Here is a 16,759-nt window from a genome sequence, read left to right as displayed (position 1 = left end):
TGACGACTGTAATAAAACAATTTCTCTCCTGCTGATAGTGACAAAAAAATCCTTTTTGTTTGAACCTTTCACGGTTTTTTATTCATATAATCATTGTGTCAGGTTAATATTTTGTTTTTTAAACAACAATAGCTTACATTAAAGATTCAATTGAATTGCCATGTAAAAAAAACACTTATTATAAGGTATCACATCAAATAATGACTCTATCTGGTGTGTAAGTGTTATTACCTCGTCATTAAAAATGCAGGTTATTTTATATACATCAGTAACACTGTTGATATAACAGCTTGATTACGCTTTGATTAATATAACAAATATACATTGTGTTCTGCTGTACACAGGAGATAATGAAGACAGTTGACTTCTTTCCAGGAAAGGCAACAGTGTCCTTCAGGAAGGGTCCGTCAGGCCATCTTTGCCAGGACCCCTCTGACGAGGCCATGAGGATAAAAAAAAAATCCCTCCCTTCAGGACAAGTCCCCTCCTCAAAAACAGGACCAGGTGAGAACCAATGCTCTCACTCTGGTTTTTCAACGTGGAGGCGATGTGTCAGACCGCCAGGAGGTAATGGGCGAGTAAAACTGGAAAAACAGCAGCATCAGAAAAAGATGAGCAGGAACTGTTCTGCCTGTGGTCAGCCAAAGTCCAGATATCTTGGGGATGGCTGTTCAGTTCATTTCTTTTATCAGTGCCCAGTTGTAAAGTACTTTTATTGTTCAACGAAGGTTTTTAAGATCTATGAACATGAAGGCCTTAAGAACCCCAGGATGTCCTTTGAGGACCTTGCTGCCTCTCCGTTTTTTGAGCGGGAGCTGGATGCTGCCAAACAGAGGGGGGCAGAATGGAGAAAGGTGGCAGAGCAGAGGGCAAAGAGGAAGTCGTCATTGCAGCTGCCGACTGGTCGTCTGTGCAGGTTCTGTCACCAGCCACTAAAACAGGGTCCTCATATACATGCATCCTTCCCGGGGGTGCCAGGAAAGTCCATTTACTGCCCCTCCAGAGTGTTCTCCATGTACAGGGCAGAGGGCATGGTTAAAGAAATGACCTGGGCAGAGTTTCAGCAGTCTGGCTTTCACGACACTGAAAGGGACAGATGGGCTGCAGAAAAGAAACAGTGACTGCTTTTTGCCCCACTATTGTAAATATGTTTATAGCTACAAACCTTGTATATACTACTGTGTATTTCTCTTTGTGTTCATTTATTGTTCATATAATTTTGTGTGATTTAGAATTCAGAAAGGTTTTTATAATAGATCTTGTGTGTATAATAAAATATTGTGAAGGCATTTCTACTTTACTGTATTTTTTTCATATTGGAACTGAAAAGAAACTCACTAAATTTACTTGTTTCTTGTACATTTCAGGTCATTGTTATTTACAGGACAGGATATTGTCAAACTGAGATGTACAGTATTTGATTAAAATTAAACTTGATATTGTAATTTAGTAAATAACACTGCAGCAGTATTTGAGGATGTTTCTTACCATCATTTAGAGGGAAACAGCTATTTATGAAAGAGATGTGTACAACATAGAGAAATATTCTGGTATGAATATTGGCCATTTTGTTTGGGCAGAGTCGGATTCGATCCTGCACCGTCCCGAGCGCCTCCTGGAACACTGATTTCTCTTCTACGGCTATCTGCGGCCGGCCTCCGCGTGGAACCTGAGAAAAATGCTCACTATAAATGACATAATGCAAAGGATATGTTGTGTGAGTGTGTGTGTGTGTGTGTGTGTGTGTGTGTGTGTGTGTGTGTGTGTGTGTGTGTGTGTGTGTGTGTGTGTGTGTGTGTGTGTGTGTGTGTGTGTGCAGGGGGTCAAATTGTGTTACAGCTCGTGGACTCATTGGTTGAAAGAGGGGAGGTAGATTAGACAATATTGGTCTTAAATGACTTTGGACAGAATGACATCAGGGCGTAATTAAAACGGCTTCGAGGAATTCAGTCCAGTTCCTGCGCTCAGGTTTGTTGGAGGATTTTTCGAGCACCTGCAGGTTGGTGTGTGAGTGAAATATTTTCCCTGGACGGAGTTCAAACTTTGAAGGGAAAGAGAAAAAAAAAACCGGAGGCAGCGGCATTACGCCATTCTTGCCTCTTTCGAAAAAAAAAAAAAAGTGGGCTTTAAAGAAGTTTCTTACAAGATATCCAGCAGAATCGTGCCGTGGAGTGTTTGAAGCAAGAGCACTTTTTCTCAGCCCTTTTCTCGGATTTCTGCACTTCTCACCACGGGCAGGATCCCTGCAGCACTATGGTGCTTACAGATGACGGATGGGAGAATAAAAGTTTGCAGGATTTGTTTCTTCAACTTTTTAAACTCGCATATAGTCCACATCTTTGCTTTTACAACCTCGCATATGTCTGCAGCGAGAGAGGCACTTTCGATTCATTTCATTCCCTTCAGAGCAGACATCAAACTCAGAGGATGAAAGACTCGGACCAGACAGAACTTCTCCTTTTAATCCAACGGATGAATTCATTTTAAGAGGACTGATGTTTAATACAATGACGGCCTGGATAAAGGCTCAAGGACATTAGGATGAAAGTCGTGAAGCGTCTGTCCCTCCTGCTGAGCTGCTGGACTCTCATTTACCTGCATCCCGTCCTCGGTTCACTCAGCCGCACCAGACCGAGCGAGCAGCACCATCGTCGGCTTGGAGAGGCGGTGGAGCGGGTGGCAGGCGGCGGGGAAGGGGACCAGAACCGCCGGGGGATCACAGCAACCGCAACCGCTGGAAGGCAAGTGCTGACGGCTCCTGGGACATGGAGACCCGCACCGGTGAGTCCAGCGAGGATTACGCGGATCCGCGCAGGTCCGCCGTTAATAAAGGGCGAAACAGCTGTTATTAAAATGAAACTTTCCGCCAAGGAACCCGCGTCCTCGTCCTCGTTAAAGCGCAGCGGATCAGTGCCGTTGAATCGTGCGCAGCAGCATCAGCAGCAGCAGCAACAACAGCGGGACGTAGCAGTGAGTTTAGGACGCAAAGAGGCTGTGCGCTCCTGGCTGCCCGGCGGGGATGCTCACGTTGAAGCGCACGCTCCCGCGGCTTTCAGCGCACATGCAGCCGGGGTCGGGATCGCGGCTGCTGGTGGTAGGGTTGGTCTGCCAGGGAAACAATTTGGGAAAGTTGCCCCGAAGGAGAGCGCAGTTTCTTCAGCGCGCACCGCACCACCTCAGAGAGCTCCCGCGGCGCAGAAACAGCCGCAGAGCGCGGGTGTGGTGGCGCAGAGGGGAGCCAGCTTCAAACCCCAGAAAACAAACAACCGGGAGACGCATCCCAAACAGCCGCTGGTCACCCCGCACGACTACATGCTGTCTCTGTACTGGTCTCTCTCCAGCGGGGACCTGAACAGCAGCGCGCTGCACGAGGCGGGTCTGGCCAACACCATCACCAGCTTCGTGGATAAAGGGCAAGGTAATACAAGCCGCTTTCTAAACACTTTCTCTCCATTATGTTTCTGATCATGTTTAAAAAAAAAAAAAAAAAAACCTTTGACACAGTAGATACTCAAAGTTAAAGTCATTTTTCTTAAGGAGGACACAACAGCTTCATCGCTTTGGATCACTTAGAACAGGGGTGTCCAAAGTGCGGCCCGGGGGCCATTTGTGGCCCTTGAGTGGATTTTTTGTGGCCCTTGACTTCAAATCGAAGAATCAGAAGATTTTGGCCCCAGGCCTCATCAGATGGCATATTTCGTTCTTTTTTTCTTTTTCATGTTAGCGAGGGAGACCTATAAAAGCCTGACTATTCTTTCCAAAAAATTAGAACACAACAGTTTCTCACTGCAATTAATTATTGTGTATTTACATTATTTTTTGAAGAGGTCAAAATACAAAAAGTTCCTTCCAATATTTAAAAAAAAAAAAAAAAAAAACCCTGTGGCCCGTGAGCGATTCTAACGCGACAATTTTGGCCCGCAAGAAAAAAAGTTTGGACACCACTGACTTAGAATAAAAAAGGTTGATTCATATCTGAAGGAGGATTCTGATATTTGAAAGTCATCAAAACGATCAATAGGCCTTCTTGTTATTAAACCACATGCTTCCTGTTACGTCTCACAGTTTGGCCGACATTGTGATATCATGCAATGCACACGCCAAATTGCAATTTTGCGTGCATATGATCCGCCAATCCCTGACCTTCGTCAGGAGGAGTCAACGGGTTACCCATAGACAACTATTCTAACCTCTCCCAATCCTGTTTCCTCACGTTAACCAGTCGGGATGTGTTGCTTGGCGTATCATATGCACGCAAAACTGCAATTTGGCGTTTGCATTGCACAACATTTCAATGTCGAGTTATTTGAAGGCAAACTGTGAGACTGGGTGAGAGCACAGTGAACACGCGTGAAATTCAGACAATGTGCAGCTTTTTTCTCGAAACTATTGGTCAATAATAATTTATGCAATATTGAATTTGAAGCAAGTTTGAAGCTTGACATCCTGGCGTGATGAAAACCCAGTTTGGCAGTTAGACTGAGACTGAGAGTGGTGTTTGATATCACGCAGTGATTGAAGTTGTCTCTGACCTGCAGGCTTCAATGGATCATCTTGTCAATATTTCATTTGATGGGCAGTGGTGGTTATATCAGAAAATACTTGGATCAGAAAATGTCAGGCCAAAGAAGGCCCGAGCCGAGGACTCAGAGGCTGTGGATGAGTGTGAGCTGATGATGGATGTGTGATTCGTGTCGGAGTGCGCTGCAGGTCAGGCACTCTGCAGTCTGCAGGTTTCCGGAGGAGGGCGGTGCTGGAGACAGGGCTGTAAATTGTCTAAATGAAGACATGCCTGTTAGAGGAGTTCATGAGGTAAGAGAGTTAGAGCATCTGGAGGAGAGTCAGGAAGACACACACACACACACACACACACACACACACACACACACAGAGGGGATGAAGGGAAAAGAGATGACTCTGTTATACATAAATGTGCTGGAACTGACTTCAAAGCTGCTGCGAGGCTGCGCGAGCTATCACACATCTTAATGTCACAGTGTGTTAAAGGGCCAGTTCCACATTTTGGAGCAACATCCCCATATCAGCTGAGGTGGACCCAACAACCGTTAGCTTAGTTTAGCATAAAGAATAGAGGGTGGAGAAAGAGATATAGCTGGGCATCAAACTCAACCTCGTAAAACTTATTGTGTATTTTGTTCTCGTCATACCTGCCAATCAGAGGAGAGGTTTGGTATTTCTCAGGTTATCTCGGGGATAATGACGCCGGTTTCCTCGAAGCCAGTATCCAAGGATAATTTACTTTTTTTTATTACAGCAGCACCCACAGCATCAGGACGGCAACTTTTTTTTTTTTTTTTTTTGATGGCAACTTTCAGTCGCAGCTTCCTTATGTAGAGGTCCTAACATCTGGTGTTTCCACGGCAACGATAAACAATCATAAAATTACGGGCTTTTTTCATGCAAGAATCAACAACAAACCACAGGTTTGATTAACTGTTTAAATACATTTCTACGTATTGCACCTTTAAGCACTGGGGTCATTCTCGGTTCACTTTGCATGGGAGCGAGGGGAGAAGTGATGTCACTAGATTGTAACGCACCAACATGGATGAATCAGACGTTTAATGACACTGTTTGTTTGTTTCCATCACTGTCAAACAGGCTTAATCGAACCGCACCCACCGCCAGAGTCTTTCAACCCTTCTTCCACATTTTTCTCCCCTTAAAAAACAATTATTTTTTTGGAGCATTTGTTTCAGCCCACAATCATTTCAAAAAGAGAGAATTATTTTTGATTACCAGGTTTTTAAGAGAGATTTGGGAAATGTCTGTGCTCACGCTGTGTGTGTGTGTGCTGTTTAATCTGGGTTTCTTAACTCAGTGTGTGTGTGTGTGTGTGTGTGTGTGTGTGTGTGTGTGTGTGTGTGTGAACCATCTGGTCAGCCCTGCTGCTCTCAGTGATATACGGCCTTAGGAGGGTAAATAAACACTCCTCACAGCCACAAGTAGGGCGGCCCCCCTGTGTAATGTTGTCTTTAGGGTGTAAAACTGTTTGAAACAATGTTTAAATGAGCAGAGTTTAATATTTCTAGCTCTGCTAAAGGTTTACATTTCAGGCACTTAATGTACTTTTAATTTGGGCTTTATTTGTTCAGGGTGTCCTCAGCAAATCGCCGCTGACCTCGTCCACATGTTGAGGGGCGGAGCCGACCAGTAACTGATGAACTGACACAGCTCTTCCCACACACTTGTTCACATTCATTTTCTTTGAGCACTTTCTTTTTCCTGCCTCAGTTTTCCTCGTCCACATGTTGTTCAGATGTCAGACAATAACATCTCACCTGAACCCTGTAACATAGCACTTCCTTTAAAGGAACCAATCAGAGAGCTGCTCTCTTCCTGTGTGATCATGAAGGAAACCTGCTGTGTTGAAGCTTCTCTGACAACAATGCAGCAGCCAGTATGTCCTCCTTCTAACTTTAGATTCTGCTCCTGAATGCTCTGGATCTGATTGGACCAGAGAAGGTAGGCGGGGCTTTGAAGGCCGTTTTGGACGCCCCTGGGTTTGCCAGATATGAGAGCAGTTATCAGGTGAACAGGTGTTGCAGCGTGAACCTGGAAGAAGAAGTCAGTTAAAGGCTTTTAAACTAGTTTGTTTAGTTCTTTGTCTGGTCATTAGTTTTTTTGAGTCTCTAGTTTCATGCAGGACTTGTTTTAATTAATCAGTCAGTCCTGAGAATAGAAGTACGAAGTCCCGCGTCAAGCTTTCAGAGGAGGCGCCGTTACTTTCCAGAGTACGAGAGCTGCAGGGGGCTGAACCATCAGTCCCCTTTGAGGTGAACAAGCCAGTCTACCTCCAGAGACCCAGACCGCCCCCCCCCTGCCCCCCCGCCACAACATTCAATCCTTCAAGCACTTTTATCCTCCATGTTGTTCTACGCTTATTAAAACAAATTCTTCTCAGTATGAGCTTTTTAAGAGCTTCCTGTGTGTGTGTGTGTGTGTGTGTGTGTGTTGTTGACAGTTTGTTTCCTCCAAAAGCTGATAGCTGCAGGTCCAGAGTCACAGTCCTGTTCATGTGGTCGCTCTGTCTGGTTCTAATGTACTTTTCAATGCATGCTAAAGTCCTGGACACAACTGAGGGGAATAACGTGAGAAGAAGTGAACAGAGGGGAGAGATCTGCTGCTGCTGGTGTGTGTGTGTGTGTGTGTGTGTGTGTGTGTGTGTGTGTGTGTGTGTGTGTGTGTGTGTGTGTGTTTAGTGGATTTCATTGCTGGATTTCATTTAGACATGGAGGTTCACTGGTTTCCTTCACTGACAACAAAAGAAAACATTACACACCATTCAGCTCATTCCTCCTGATGTTCTCGTGTGTGTGTGTGTGTGTGTGTGTGTGTGTGTGTGCGTGTGCGTGTGTGTGTGTGTTTATCTGTGACAACTTGCATGTGTTTGTATCATGTGTTAGCTGGCTGCAGGAGCAACATTAGCTCGCTGTAAGTCTATATATTTGTATCATTCATGTCCTGATCCTCATCCTGTCTGCGGTAATCTGCTTTATCTGAATTAGCAATCCCCAAATAAACCAGCAGATTATTTTTAAAACAAATTAGGAGGTGAAAATGTTGGATCAAAATAAATGCCACATCCCAAATGCTGCTTTCAAACGTCAAATAGTTAAACATGATATTATCGAGTCAGCTGAGAGTCTGGAGATGTAAATGTTTGTTTTTCTTTGCAACAAGAGAATGCACATTATTTGATTTAAAAAAAATCATGCACATCATTCTGTGCTCTGGTGTCTGTCTGTGCAGCGACCTGCATGTTTGTGTCTTTGAACAGGCTGTACTTCTGTGCATGAATCTCCCTGAGCGTTCACTCATGTTTTCTTCTCTCTGCTTTTGCATGCGTCCTCCCTCGCAGACGAGCGTGGGCCCCAGCTGAGACGGCAGAGGTATCACTTCAATGTCAGCTCTCTGGAACGAGACGGGCTCCTGGGGGCTGAATTACGCATCCTGAGGAAGCGCCTGTCTGACCCACGGAGAGCCTTCTTTGGATCCGCAGCCGCTGATGGAGGAGGCGGAGGAGGAGGAGGAGGCTCGTCCCCGTGCCTGAAGCTGTACACCTGCGCTTCAGGTAAACAACCGGCTGCTCTGCTGCAGATGAAAACCATGGAGGATCTGCACGGTGGAGGCGGATTTGGCAGCAAATGGGAAGTGTTTGATATATGGAAAGTCTTTAAGGGCTTTAAAGTCCAGCAGAACCAGCACTCTCAGCAGCTGTGCTTTGAACTCGAGGCCCAGGAGCACAGAGGGGGCCGCCCCGCGGACCTGCGCGCTCTGGGCTTTGCTCGAGCGGGAAGGACCAACAAGGAAAAGGCTTTCTTCCTGGCCTTTGGCAAAAGCAAGAAGCGGGATCTTTTCTACAATGAGATTAAAGCGCGGTCAGGCCACGACAACAAAACTGTGTATGAATACCTGTTTACTCAGCGGCGGATGCGGCGAGCTCCTGCTGTGAGGGGGCCTAAAAAACCCCTGCAGCCGCCACAATCCCTCCCCCAGCATCAGGTGGTGAGGACGCAGACGAGGCCGCGGTGCAACCGAAGACGGCTCCACGTGAACTTTAAGGAGATGGGCTGGGACGACTGGATCATCGCGCCGCTGGAGTACGAGGCCTTTCACTGCGACGGCGCCTGTGACTTCCCAATCCGCTCGCACCTCGAGCCCACCAACCACGCTATCATTCAAACCCTGATGAACTCCATGGACCCGGAGTCAACGCCGCCGACCTGCTGCGTGCCGACGCGGCTCAGCCCCATCAGCATCCTCTACATCGACTCGGCCAATAACGTGGTCTACAAGCAGTACGAGGACATGGTGGTGGAGTCGTGTGGGTGCAGGTAGCAGATAAAGACTTTTTCGCTCGTCAACATTCAGCTCAGAAGCTCAAACTGAAAGCTCGAGGCAGCGATTTCCTGCAGCGGACTGTGACTGAACTAGCAGCCATGCAGCAGACATCGCTCATCACACTCGAGTGGACAATCAGGCTGCATACCAGAGACTCTGTTAAGACTAAACAGAGGAAACTCCTGGAGGTGATGCTGTTTAACTTCCCATCACTTCTGTGTAATGTGGCAACGAGAAGCCGAACATCCACATATCATAGACTGATTTTCACTTCTCTTCTTGTCGTTTTTTTGTATCTCCCAGTGTGTCCCGATTGTTGTACAAAGTGTTGTGATTTATACTCTAAAATGCCCTTTTTCCAGCACTTATCTGCCGTTGTGCCTCCGCCCGTCGAGATGTCAAATGAAGAAATCGTTCGTTGGCCGCGTTCAAGAGTTTTTTTGGGTTTTTTTTATGAAGCATGTAAAGAATTTCTGATGTATAAATAACAGGCCAAAGTGATGAAGTGCTGATCTGACATGCTCCGAATGTGGGAAAGTTGCATAAACTTCTCTTCAATAAAAAAAAAAAAAAAAAAAAATGTCTGCTTGACTGAGCTCCAAACTCCCATCAGTCTGAACCTCTGCCCCCTCACAGGCTCCGTAGACTAAACTATCAAAGGAATTTATGATATTCACAGATGCCAAATCGGGATTTCACCAGAGATGTTCTTTGGTTTGGTTTGCAGTGTGTCTGTGGTCAGCGACACAACCCGCTGCAAGCCCATCAAAGTGTTCAAAGAATTTGGATTTACACCTTTTATATATTTGTTTTAAATGTTGTGACGACTTTGAACCAAACCACGAGATTGTTCTGAGCTTCTTCCGTCTCCATCCTTTGGCATCAGGTTGACATGTGAGTGTTATCAAAAGTCCCAGTCTACCTTTTACACATTGTAATGTTCAGTGATCTTAACATCAACAGAACTCAGTACCATGAGCTCGCTCCAGCACAGAACGAGGAAGACAACGGTGCTGATGGTAAACATGGAGGTGAAATGCACTGGCTACACAAGGCGGGTAAAGACGCTCTCCTGAGCAGCCCGTTCAGGTTGGTAGTGACCGCCGTTTGTCTCTCTGAAGTAGATCGTAACAGAGCTACTTGTTTGTGTTTGCTCGTTTTAATACGGTTTTGTACGTCGGCATTTCCACAGCGGGCGACTGAAAATGGACACTTGCAACGTGTGCAAAACGCTGCATATCTTTCTTTGCTCCAACTTTTAAAAAGGAAGCTGTAACTTTTCTGGAGCTTTTTGGAAAACGCCGGATTCCTTTCCACCCCATCGCCATCACGCCGAGCCGACTTGGGTGTTACGCAGCAGCTCTTGTTAGCATGACAGGCTAGGCTAGCTGAGCAACAGCTGCAACCCTGAGATTGATTGACACATACAGACCAATCAGTGTTGACCTTTGACTCTTGGTACATTAGCGATGTTTTTCTACTGGTTAAAACAGCAACAGTCTTGGCAGCGACATTGACTGACATGCACACAGGGAAATTGGTGTTAGCATTGTTTATTTTGGTTGGTTGGAGACATGGACTGGTCCAAACTGGGACATATTAGTGAGATATAAATATTTGTCGGGATTCGGGACACTCAGCTTGAAAACACGATGGACCCGGTCAAATCAGGACGTTTGGTCGCCCTGAATCAGCTTGATGGCAAAGAACTCTGCTAAACTACTGAAAGTCTGAAGGAGGTAGCAAGCAGCCCGCTAGCTCAAAATGCTAACAGTATCGCAAATGACTTAGACAATTACATCAAAGGGAAGCGAAGTACAGAACACATGAGTTATACATAAATATATCTAAAATGCAGATTTCTGGGTTTTAGTTTGTTCTGAGCACGACTTCCAGCTTCTAAACACGCCATGATGGTTGCAGGTTGGATTCCCAGCCTCGACCCTTTGATGCACTTCTACTCCACTCTCTCCTCCGCCACATTTACCGTATCTCTTTACCTGTCCCTCACACGCCAATAAGAAAGAGCGTTCTTTGGGCTAGCTTAGCAACACTTCAGGCGTCATATACGTTCCCCTCGGCAGACCTCATCTGTCAGTATGATTCAGATGAATAATAAGGCCCTATATGTACAGTCAAAAAAGTGTTTTTTTTTTATTATCATTATTTTGTATTGCAAAGGACCAAAAGACAAAAACAACAAACAGCATTAAACAACACAAGATGAAGATAAGTAACTAAAATCAATAAGTACAAAGAATAACGTTAAAATAAGATAACAAACAGACTAACAAGCAAAAACAAACAAACAAAAACGAATAAATGAATCAGGAGTTTCAGGGAGCATGTATTGGAAAATGAACTGCATCTGGGATGCTGTATATCGGCATCTTCACCATGACAGGTGATACTATTTCCCTGCCCCACCTCCAGGCCAAATCCATCAGTCCTGATTTCATCCTCTGGGCCTTAACAGGTCCCAGGGAGTCAAAATAAAGAGTCTCAAATCCTGTACAATGTAAAGAGTTTGTCCTTTAAGGCCGTGAAAAAAGGCTGTAAAAGGGATGATGTTTGTCACAGTACACAACCACTGATTTAGGGTTGGGGCTTTATCAGAGATCCACATCAGTAGAAAACACTTCCTGACACTGTGCACCAGGTCTGTGTTACGAAGATCAGCAGGTAACTCATCAGACAGACCCAACACACAAGTCCTGGCTCCCAGATGTAAAGATCTTATCAAGCTGTTGAGCAATTGAAATCCAAAACTGCTGAGCAAAGTCGGTTTAATACCCACCACTCGGCTATAAAGTCAATACCATCAGACAGAATCTCAGGTCCTGTTGTGGACCCCCGACCTGGGACTTAGAGCGCCTGCCTATCTATTAAAGGAGGGCCAGTTTAAGGAAAACCCCTGACAGTGAGTAAATCTGCAGGGAGATTTACAGCTTTGTTGTTGCTACGTTACACATAAAGCAGCAGCAACACTCCTCAGTCTGCGCTCCGTGCCGTGTGCAGAGGGCGCACCTGTCTTCCTGCCCCCTCGTAAAGCTCCTCAACCATTGGACGCAGCCATCTGCACCGAGCGAATGGCTTGTTTCTCTTGGAGACGGAGTGATGTAAGCATTTCCTTTAATCAAAGCTGAGGCATGCCAGTGATTTTTTTACCCCCTCTTTCAAAACCTGAACTGACAAGGAGAGAAGGTGGGGAGAGGCTGAGCAGGACCGGGGGCCGAGAAACACGGGAAAGAAGTCAGCCGCTAGTTTTTTTGCGCCAAGCCAGACATGTCGGATTTAAAAGTACAAACTGCAGACTGCTGCAGGAAATTCATGCAGATGTAAGCATCTGGATGGATGTAATAAGAAAGGCTTTGAAGATAAGAGTTTGGGAATAACGACAGTGATTTAATCGCAGAGAAGATGTTTGTTGCAATAATGACAAATAAAAGTCCAGAGAAGGGCAATAAAAGCAAGTTCTTCAAACAGAACTCAACACTTAAACACAATAAAGTTTAAAAATGACACGAGACTAAGGTGGTTTTACATCCGGACCTAGGCCCGGGTCCGAGTACACTGGATCCCAAGAGTCCGGTTCATTCGATCAGTGGGAAGACAAACTACCGTTCTCCAGTGCAGTGGAAGAGTCTGCTTGAAGAGGGGGTGTCGGGCATGATTGCGTTGTCACATGACCCAGAAGTCCCCTCTCTTCCCTCCATTTTTGCAGAACCTCCTCGGTCTGAAAATAATTTTACATTCGCTGTTCTTGAAGTTGATGATGGGGAATGTTTTCACGTCTTTGTTAAAGTGGGGTTGAAAGCGCCGATCTGTATCTGAATGTCTGATTAAAAAAAATCTTCAGCTGTAGCTGCAGCCGTTTCACATCTCGAGGTGAAAATGTCAGATTGGTATTTTTGTTTATCGTGGATCTTTGAATAAAATGAGAAATGTGTTTGTTCATCTGCAGTGATTTATAGAGTCTGTGATTTGTGTGTCGGTGAACAATCAGCTCATTCTTTTCACACGCAGGAAGGAACCCAGTCACTCAGACCTGACAAACCTAAGTTTAGCTGCGTACCACAAATGCCAGTTACAGATAAGAGGAGTTCACCCTGTTGTTTTTCCCAGCCTGAGACCCACTTCTACAAAATCCAAGGCTGAGGCCTGGTATGTGAAACTCTGTGAACATGACGCTGGATTCAGAAAAAAAAAAAATCTCCTCTAATAGATAAGACGTGCCAATCTTTTAATAGCCCTCATGTGATACCGCTCATGACCTGATTCACAAAAGAATAGAGTCTGATAATCCTCAAAAAAAAAGACACCGTCTGCTTTTCTAATCTCCCACAAAGGGTTAAAATCCTTAAATACACTGTGCAGTGTTGTAGTCAAGACCACATTAACCCAGACATACCAGGAACCCACAGTGCTCCAAGACCGAGACAAGACCAAGACGTTTAGGGGTCGAGACCGAGACAAGACCAAGACGTTTAGGGGTCGAGACTGAGACAAGACCGAGACGTTTAGGGGTCGAGACTGAGACAAGACCAAGACTGAGACAAGACCAAGACATTTAGGGGTAGAGACCGAGACAAGACCAAGACATTTAGGGGTCGACTCCAAGACAAGACCAAGACGTTTAGGGGTCGAGACCGAGACAACACCAAGACATTTAGGGGTCGAGACCGAGACAAGACCAAGAAATATAGGGGTCGAAACTGAGACAAGACCAAGACATTTTGGGATCGAGGCCGAGACAAGACCAAGACATTTAGGGGTCGAGACCGAGACAAGACCAAGACATTTAGGGGTCGCGTCCAAGACAAGACCAAGACATTTAGGGGTTGAGACCGAGACAAGACCAAGATATTTAGGGGTCGAGAAAGAGACAAGACCAAGATATTTAGGGGTCGAGAAAGAGACAAGACCAAGACATTTAGGGGTCAAGACGGAGACAAGACCAAGACATTTAGGGGTTGCGTCCAAGACAAGACCAAGACATTTAGGGGTCCAGACCGAGTAAAGACCAAGACATTTAGGGGTCGAGATCCAGGATCTGTTGCTAACAGCGATGAACTCTCACAGTAAAAAAGCGACCTTGTGCGGAGAGTTGGTGGTAACAGCGCCGCAGTATTTATAAGAGGTGTCACAACTTTCCAGGGATCTTCCCCTCTGAGGGACTTAAACATGCTGTATAGGGGAAGCTGAAGACGGAGAACTGATGCTTGGTCATCTCTAAAGTAAAAAATTCAGGGCGTCCAGGAAAAATTAAAACACCCAAACAAACATCTGTAAACCCTTTAAAGGTTAACTTAAAGGCAGAATTGGTAATTTCCTCCTGATACACATTTTAAGATTCAGGTTGAAAGTGTCTTTAGGTCCTGACAGAAATGAATAACTCGTGTTCTCTGAAAAAGGAGCAAAGAAAATCCGTCAATCAATTTATAAGTCTATAAAAACTTTTACCAATGTCTGCCATGAGGTACCAATCTGATGAACCAATCACAGGCCTCCCTGTCTCCCTGCTCTCTGATGAACCAATCACAGCCTCCCTGTCTCACTGCTCTCTGATGAACCAATCACAGGCCTCCCTGTCTCACTGCTCTCTGATGAACCAATCACAGGCCTCCCTGTCTCCCTGCTCTCTGATGAACCAATCACAGCCTCCCTGTCTCACTGCTCTCTGATGAACCAATCACAGCCTCCCTGTCTCCCTGCTCTCTGATGAACCAATCACAGCCTCCCTGCTCTCTGATGAACCAATCACAGCCTCCCTGCTCTCTGATGAACCAATCACAGCCTCCCTGCTCTCTGATGAACCAATCACAGCCTCCCTGTCTCACTGCTCTCTGATGAACCAATCACAGGCCTCCCTGTCTCACTGCTCTCTGATGAACCAATCACAGGCCTCCCTGTCTCCCTGCTCTCTGATGAACCAATCACAGCCTCCCTGTCTCACTGCTCTCTGATGAACCAATCACAGGCCTCCCTGTCTCACTGCTCTCTGATGAACCAATCACAGGCCTCCCTGTCTCCCTGCTCTCTGATGAACCAATCACAGCCTCCCTGTCTCACTGCTCTCTGATGAACCAATCACAGGCCTCCCTGTCTCACTGCTCTCTGATGAACCAATCACAGGCCTCCCTGTCTCCCTGCTCTCTGATGAACCAATCACAGCCTCCCTGTCTCACTGCTCTCTGATGAACCAATCACAGCCTCCCTGTCTCCCTGCTCTCTGATGAACCAATCACAGCCTCCCTGCTCTCTGATGAACCAATCACAGCCTCCCTGCTCTCTGATGAACCAATCACAGCCTCCCTGCTCTCTGATGAACCAATCACAGCCTCCCTGTCTCCCTGCTCTCTGATGAACCAATCACAGCCTCCCTGCTCTCTGATGAACCAATCACAGCCTCCCTGACTCCCTGCTCTCTGATGAACCAATCACAGCCTCCCTGCTCTCTGATGAACCAATCACAGCCTCCCTGCTCTCTGATGAACCAATCACAGCCTCCCTGACTCCCTGCTCTCTGATGAACCAATCACAGCCTCCCTGCTCTCTGATGAACCAATCACAGCCTCCCTGTCTCCCTGCTCTCTGATGAACCAATCACAGCCTCCCTGTCTCCCTGCTCTCTGATGAACCAATCACAGGCCTCCCTGTCTCCCTGCTCTCTGAGTGTAATTGAGGGGGCGTGGCTTTTGTCTTTTGGCGAGTCTCCATCATGGCAAACAACAAGTGATATTTCATGGGGGCTACTGCGGCCTGCGAGCACAGTCACAACCTGCTGAAGGAGGCATTTGGCAGAGTGTTGTTAAATGGAAACAGTGTTCCCCACAGAGAGAGCGGCTGGCTTTAATTATCACACATTAGTGCATCTGAGATACAGGCGCTGGATTATACAAACAGCTGATTTAAATCTACATGTATGATTTATGGGGACTGATATTTCCTATGATTTATGATGGGGGGGGGGGGGGTGTTGGCTGGACAGGAAATGAAACATAATTGGGAAATTGACTTCACAGTGTGTTTTCTTTCATGCTTTTTCCTCCTATCACGGATTGGAGGAAGTTTGAGAAACACAAAGGCTGTGAAGTCAGGCATTATCCCTGCACAGTGAGCTCAGGGTTTGAGATGTTCTCTGTTATATAACACAGAGTAGTGTTGTCGGTGCTGCTTGCTTTGCATCTGCATGAAGATCGGAAGTCTTGTCATTTAAAGTTTTTGCACACTTCAGGCGCCTGCTGGGGTTTTTTTGTTTGAGGGCCTCCAACTGGACGGGGGGCCTCGAGGAGTTGCCTGTCTTTCTCCACATGCTAATCAACGTGCTAATCAACGTGCTAATCAACGTGCTAATCAACGTGCTAATCAACGTGCTAATCAACGTGCTAAGAAGAACACAACGCAGTCTGTTGGAGGGAACGCTTCCCTTGAACCCGCTCTCCTTAAAGCTCACAGTCATGACACAGTTTCCTCATTTGTTCCTGACTGATGGATCCATGATTTGTGAAGCAGCTCGTTTTTGTTTTGAAGCTTCTTCAGAGGAAAACTTAAAACCTTTGAAACTTAACACCACAACAACAGCCGACCTCTGCCGCAGAACGAACGAGTAAACCAACAATCTAAAGCCGTGATTTCTGCCCTCCTCTCCTCTCTCGCACGCTGGTCTCCGGTCACATCACCAACATTGCTCTGTACACCTGCGTTTCTCCAGCAGGTGCTGGGATGTAAATCCTCAAAGAAGCAGTGGATGTCTCCGTACGCACAGGACAGCACTGCATGTATACAATGTTTTTTAGAATGACATCATATAGCGCTCCACTTCCTTGTTTGAGCTCAGACCGGCCCCTCATGAGAAACCACCTCAACTGATCTTAAAGTGCTGAAGTTTAAA

General features: G+C 46.1%; 1 protein-coding gene across 2 annotated transcripts; it reads left to right on the top strand.

Moving 5' to 3' along the window:
- Positions 1 to 1,718: 1,718 nt before the first annotated feature.
- gdf5 (growth differentiation factor 5) lies at positions 1,719 to 9,479 on the top strand. Of its 2 annotated transcripts, none has more exons than XM_079341885.1 (2): positions 1,719 to 3,418; positions 7,883 to 9,479. In XM_079341885.1, the coding sequence occupies exons 1-2, from the start codon at positions 2,542 to 2,544 to the stop codon at positions 8,860 to 8,862; spliced, it is 1,857 nt and encodes a 618-aa protein (XP_079198011.1). In that variant the 5' UTR covers positions 1,719 to 2,541; the 3' UTR covers positions 8,863 to 9,479. The 2 variants fall into 2 exon arrangements, 1 of the variants encoding a protein (XP_079198011.1); XR_013778923.1 differs by lacking the exon at positions 1,719 to 3,418 and adding an exon at positions 4,716 to 4,812 and having other exon boundaries at positions 7,883 to 7,958.
- Positions 9,480 to 16,759: the final 7,280 nt, after the last annotated feature.

Source organism: Symphodus melops (assembly GCF_947650265.1).
Source record: "Symphodus melops genome assembly, chromosome: 4".
Taxonomy (NCBI): Eukaryota; Metazoa; Chordata; class Actinopteri; order Labriformes; family Labridae; genus Symphodus; species Symphodus melops.
This window is presented reverse-complemented; position numbering and strand designations above follow the sequence as displayed.

Excerpts from the sequence above, each read along its gene's own strand:
- gdf5 (XM_079341885.1), top strand. The coding sequence starts at position 2,542 with ATGAAAGTCGTGAAGCGTCTGTCCCTCCTGCTGAGCTGCTGGACTCTC. Across the intron at positions 3,419-7,882 it reads CTTCGTGGATAAAGGGCAAG|ACGAGCGTGGGCCCCAGCTG; the intron begins GTAATACAAGCC and ends CCTCCCTCGCAG.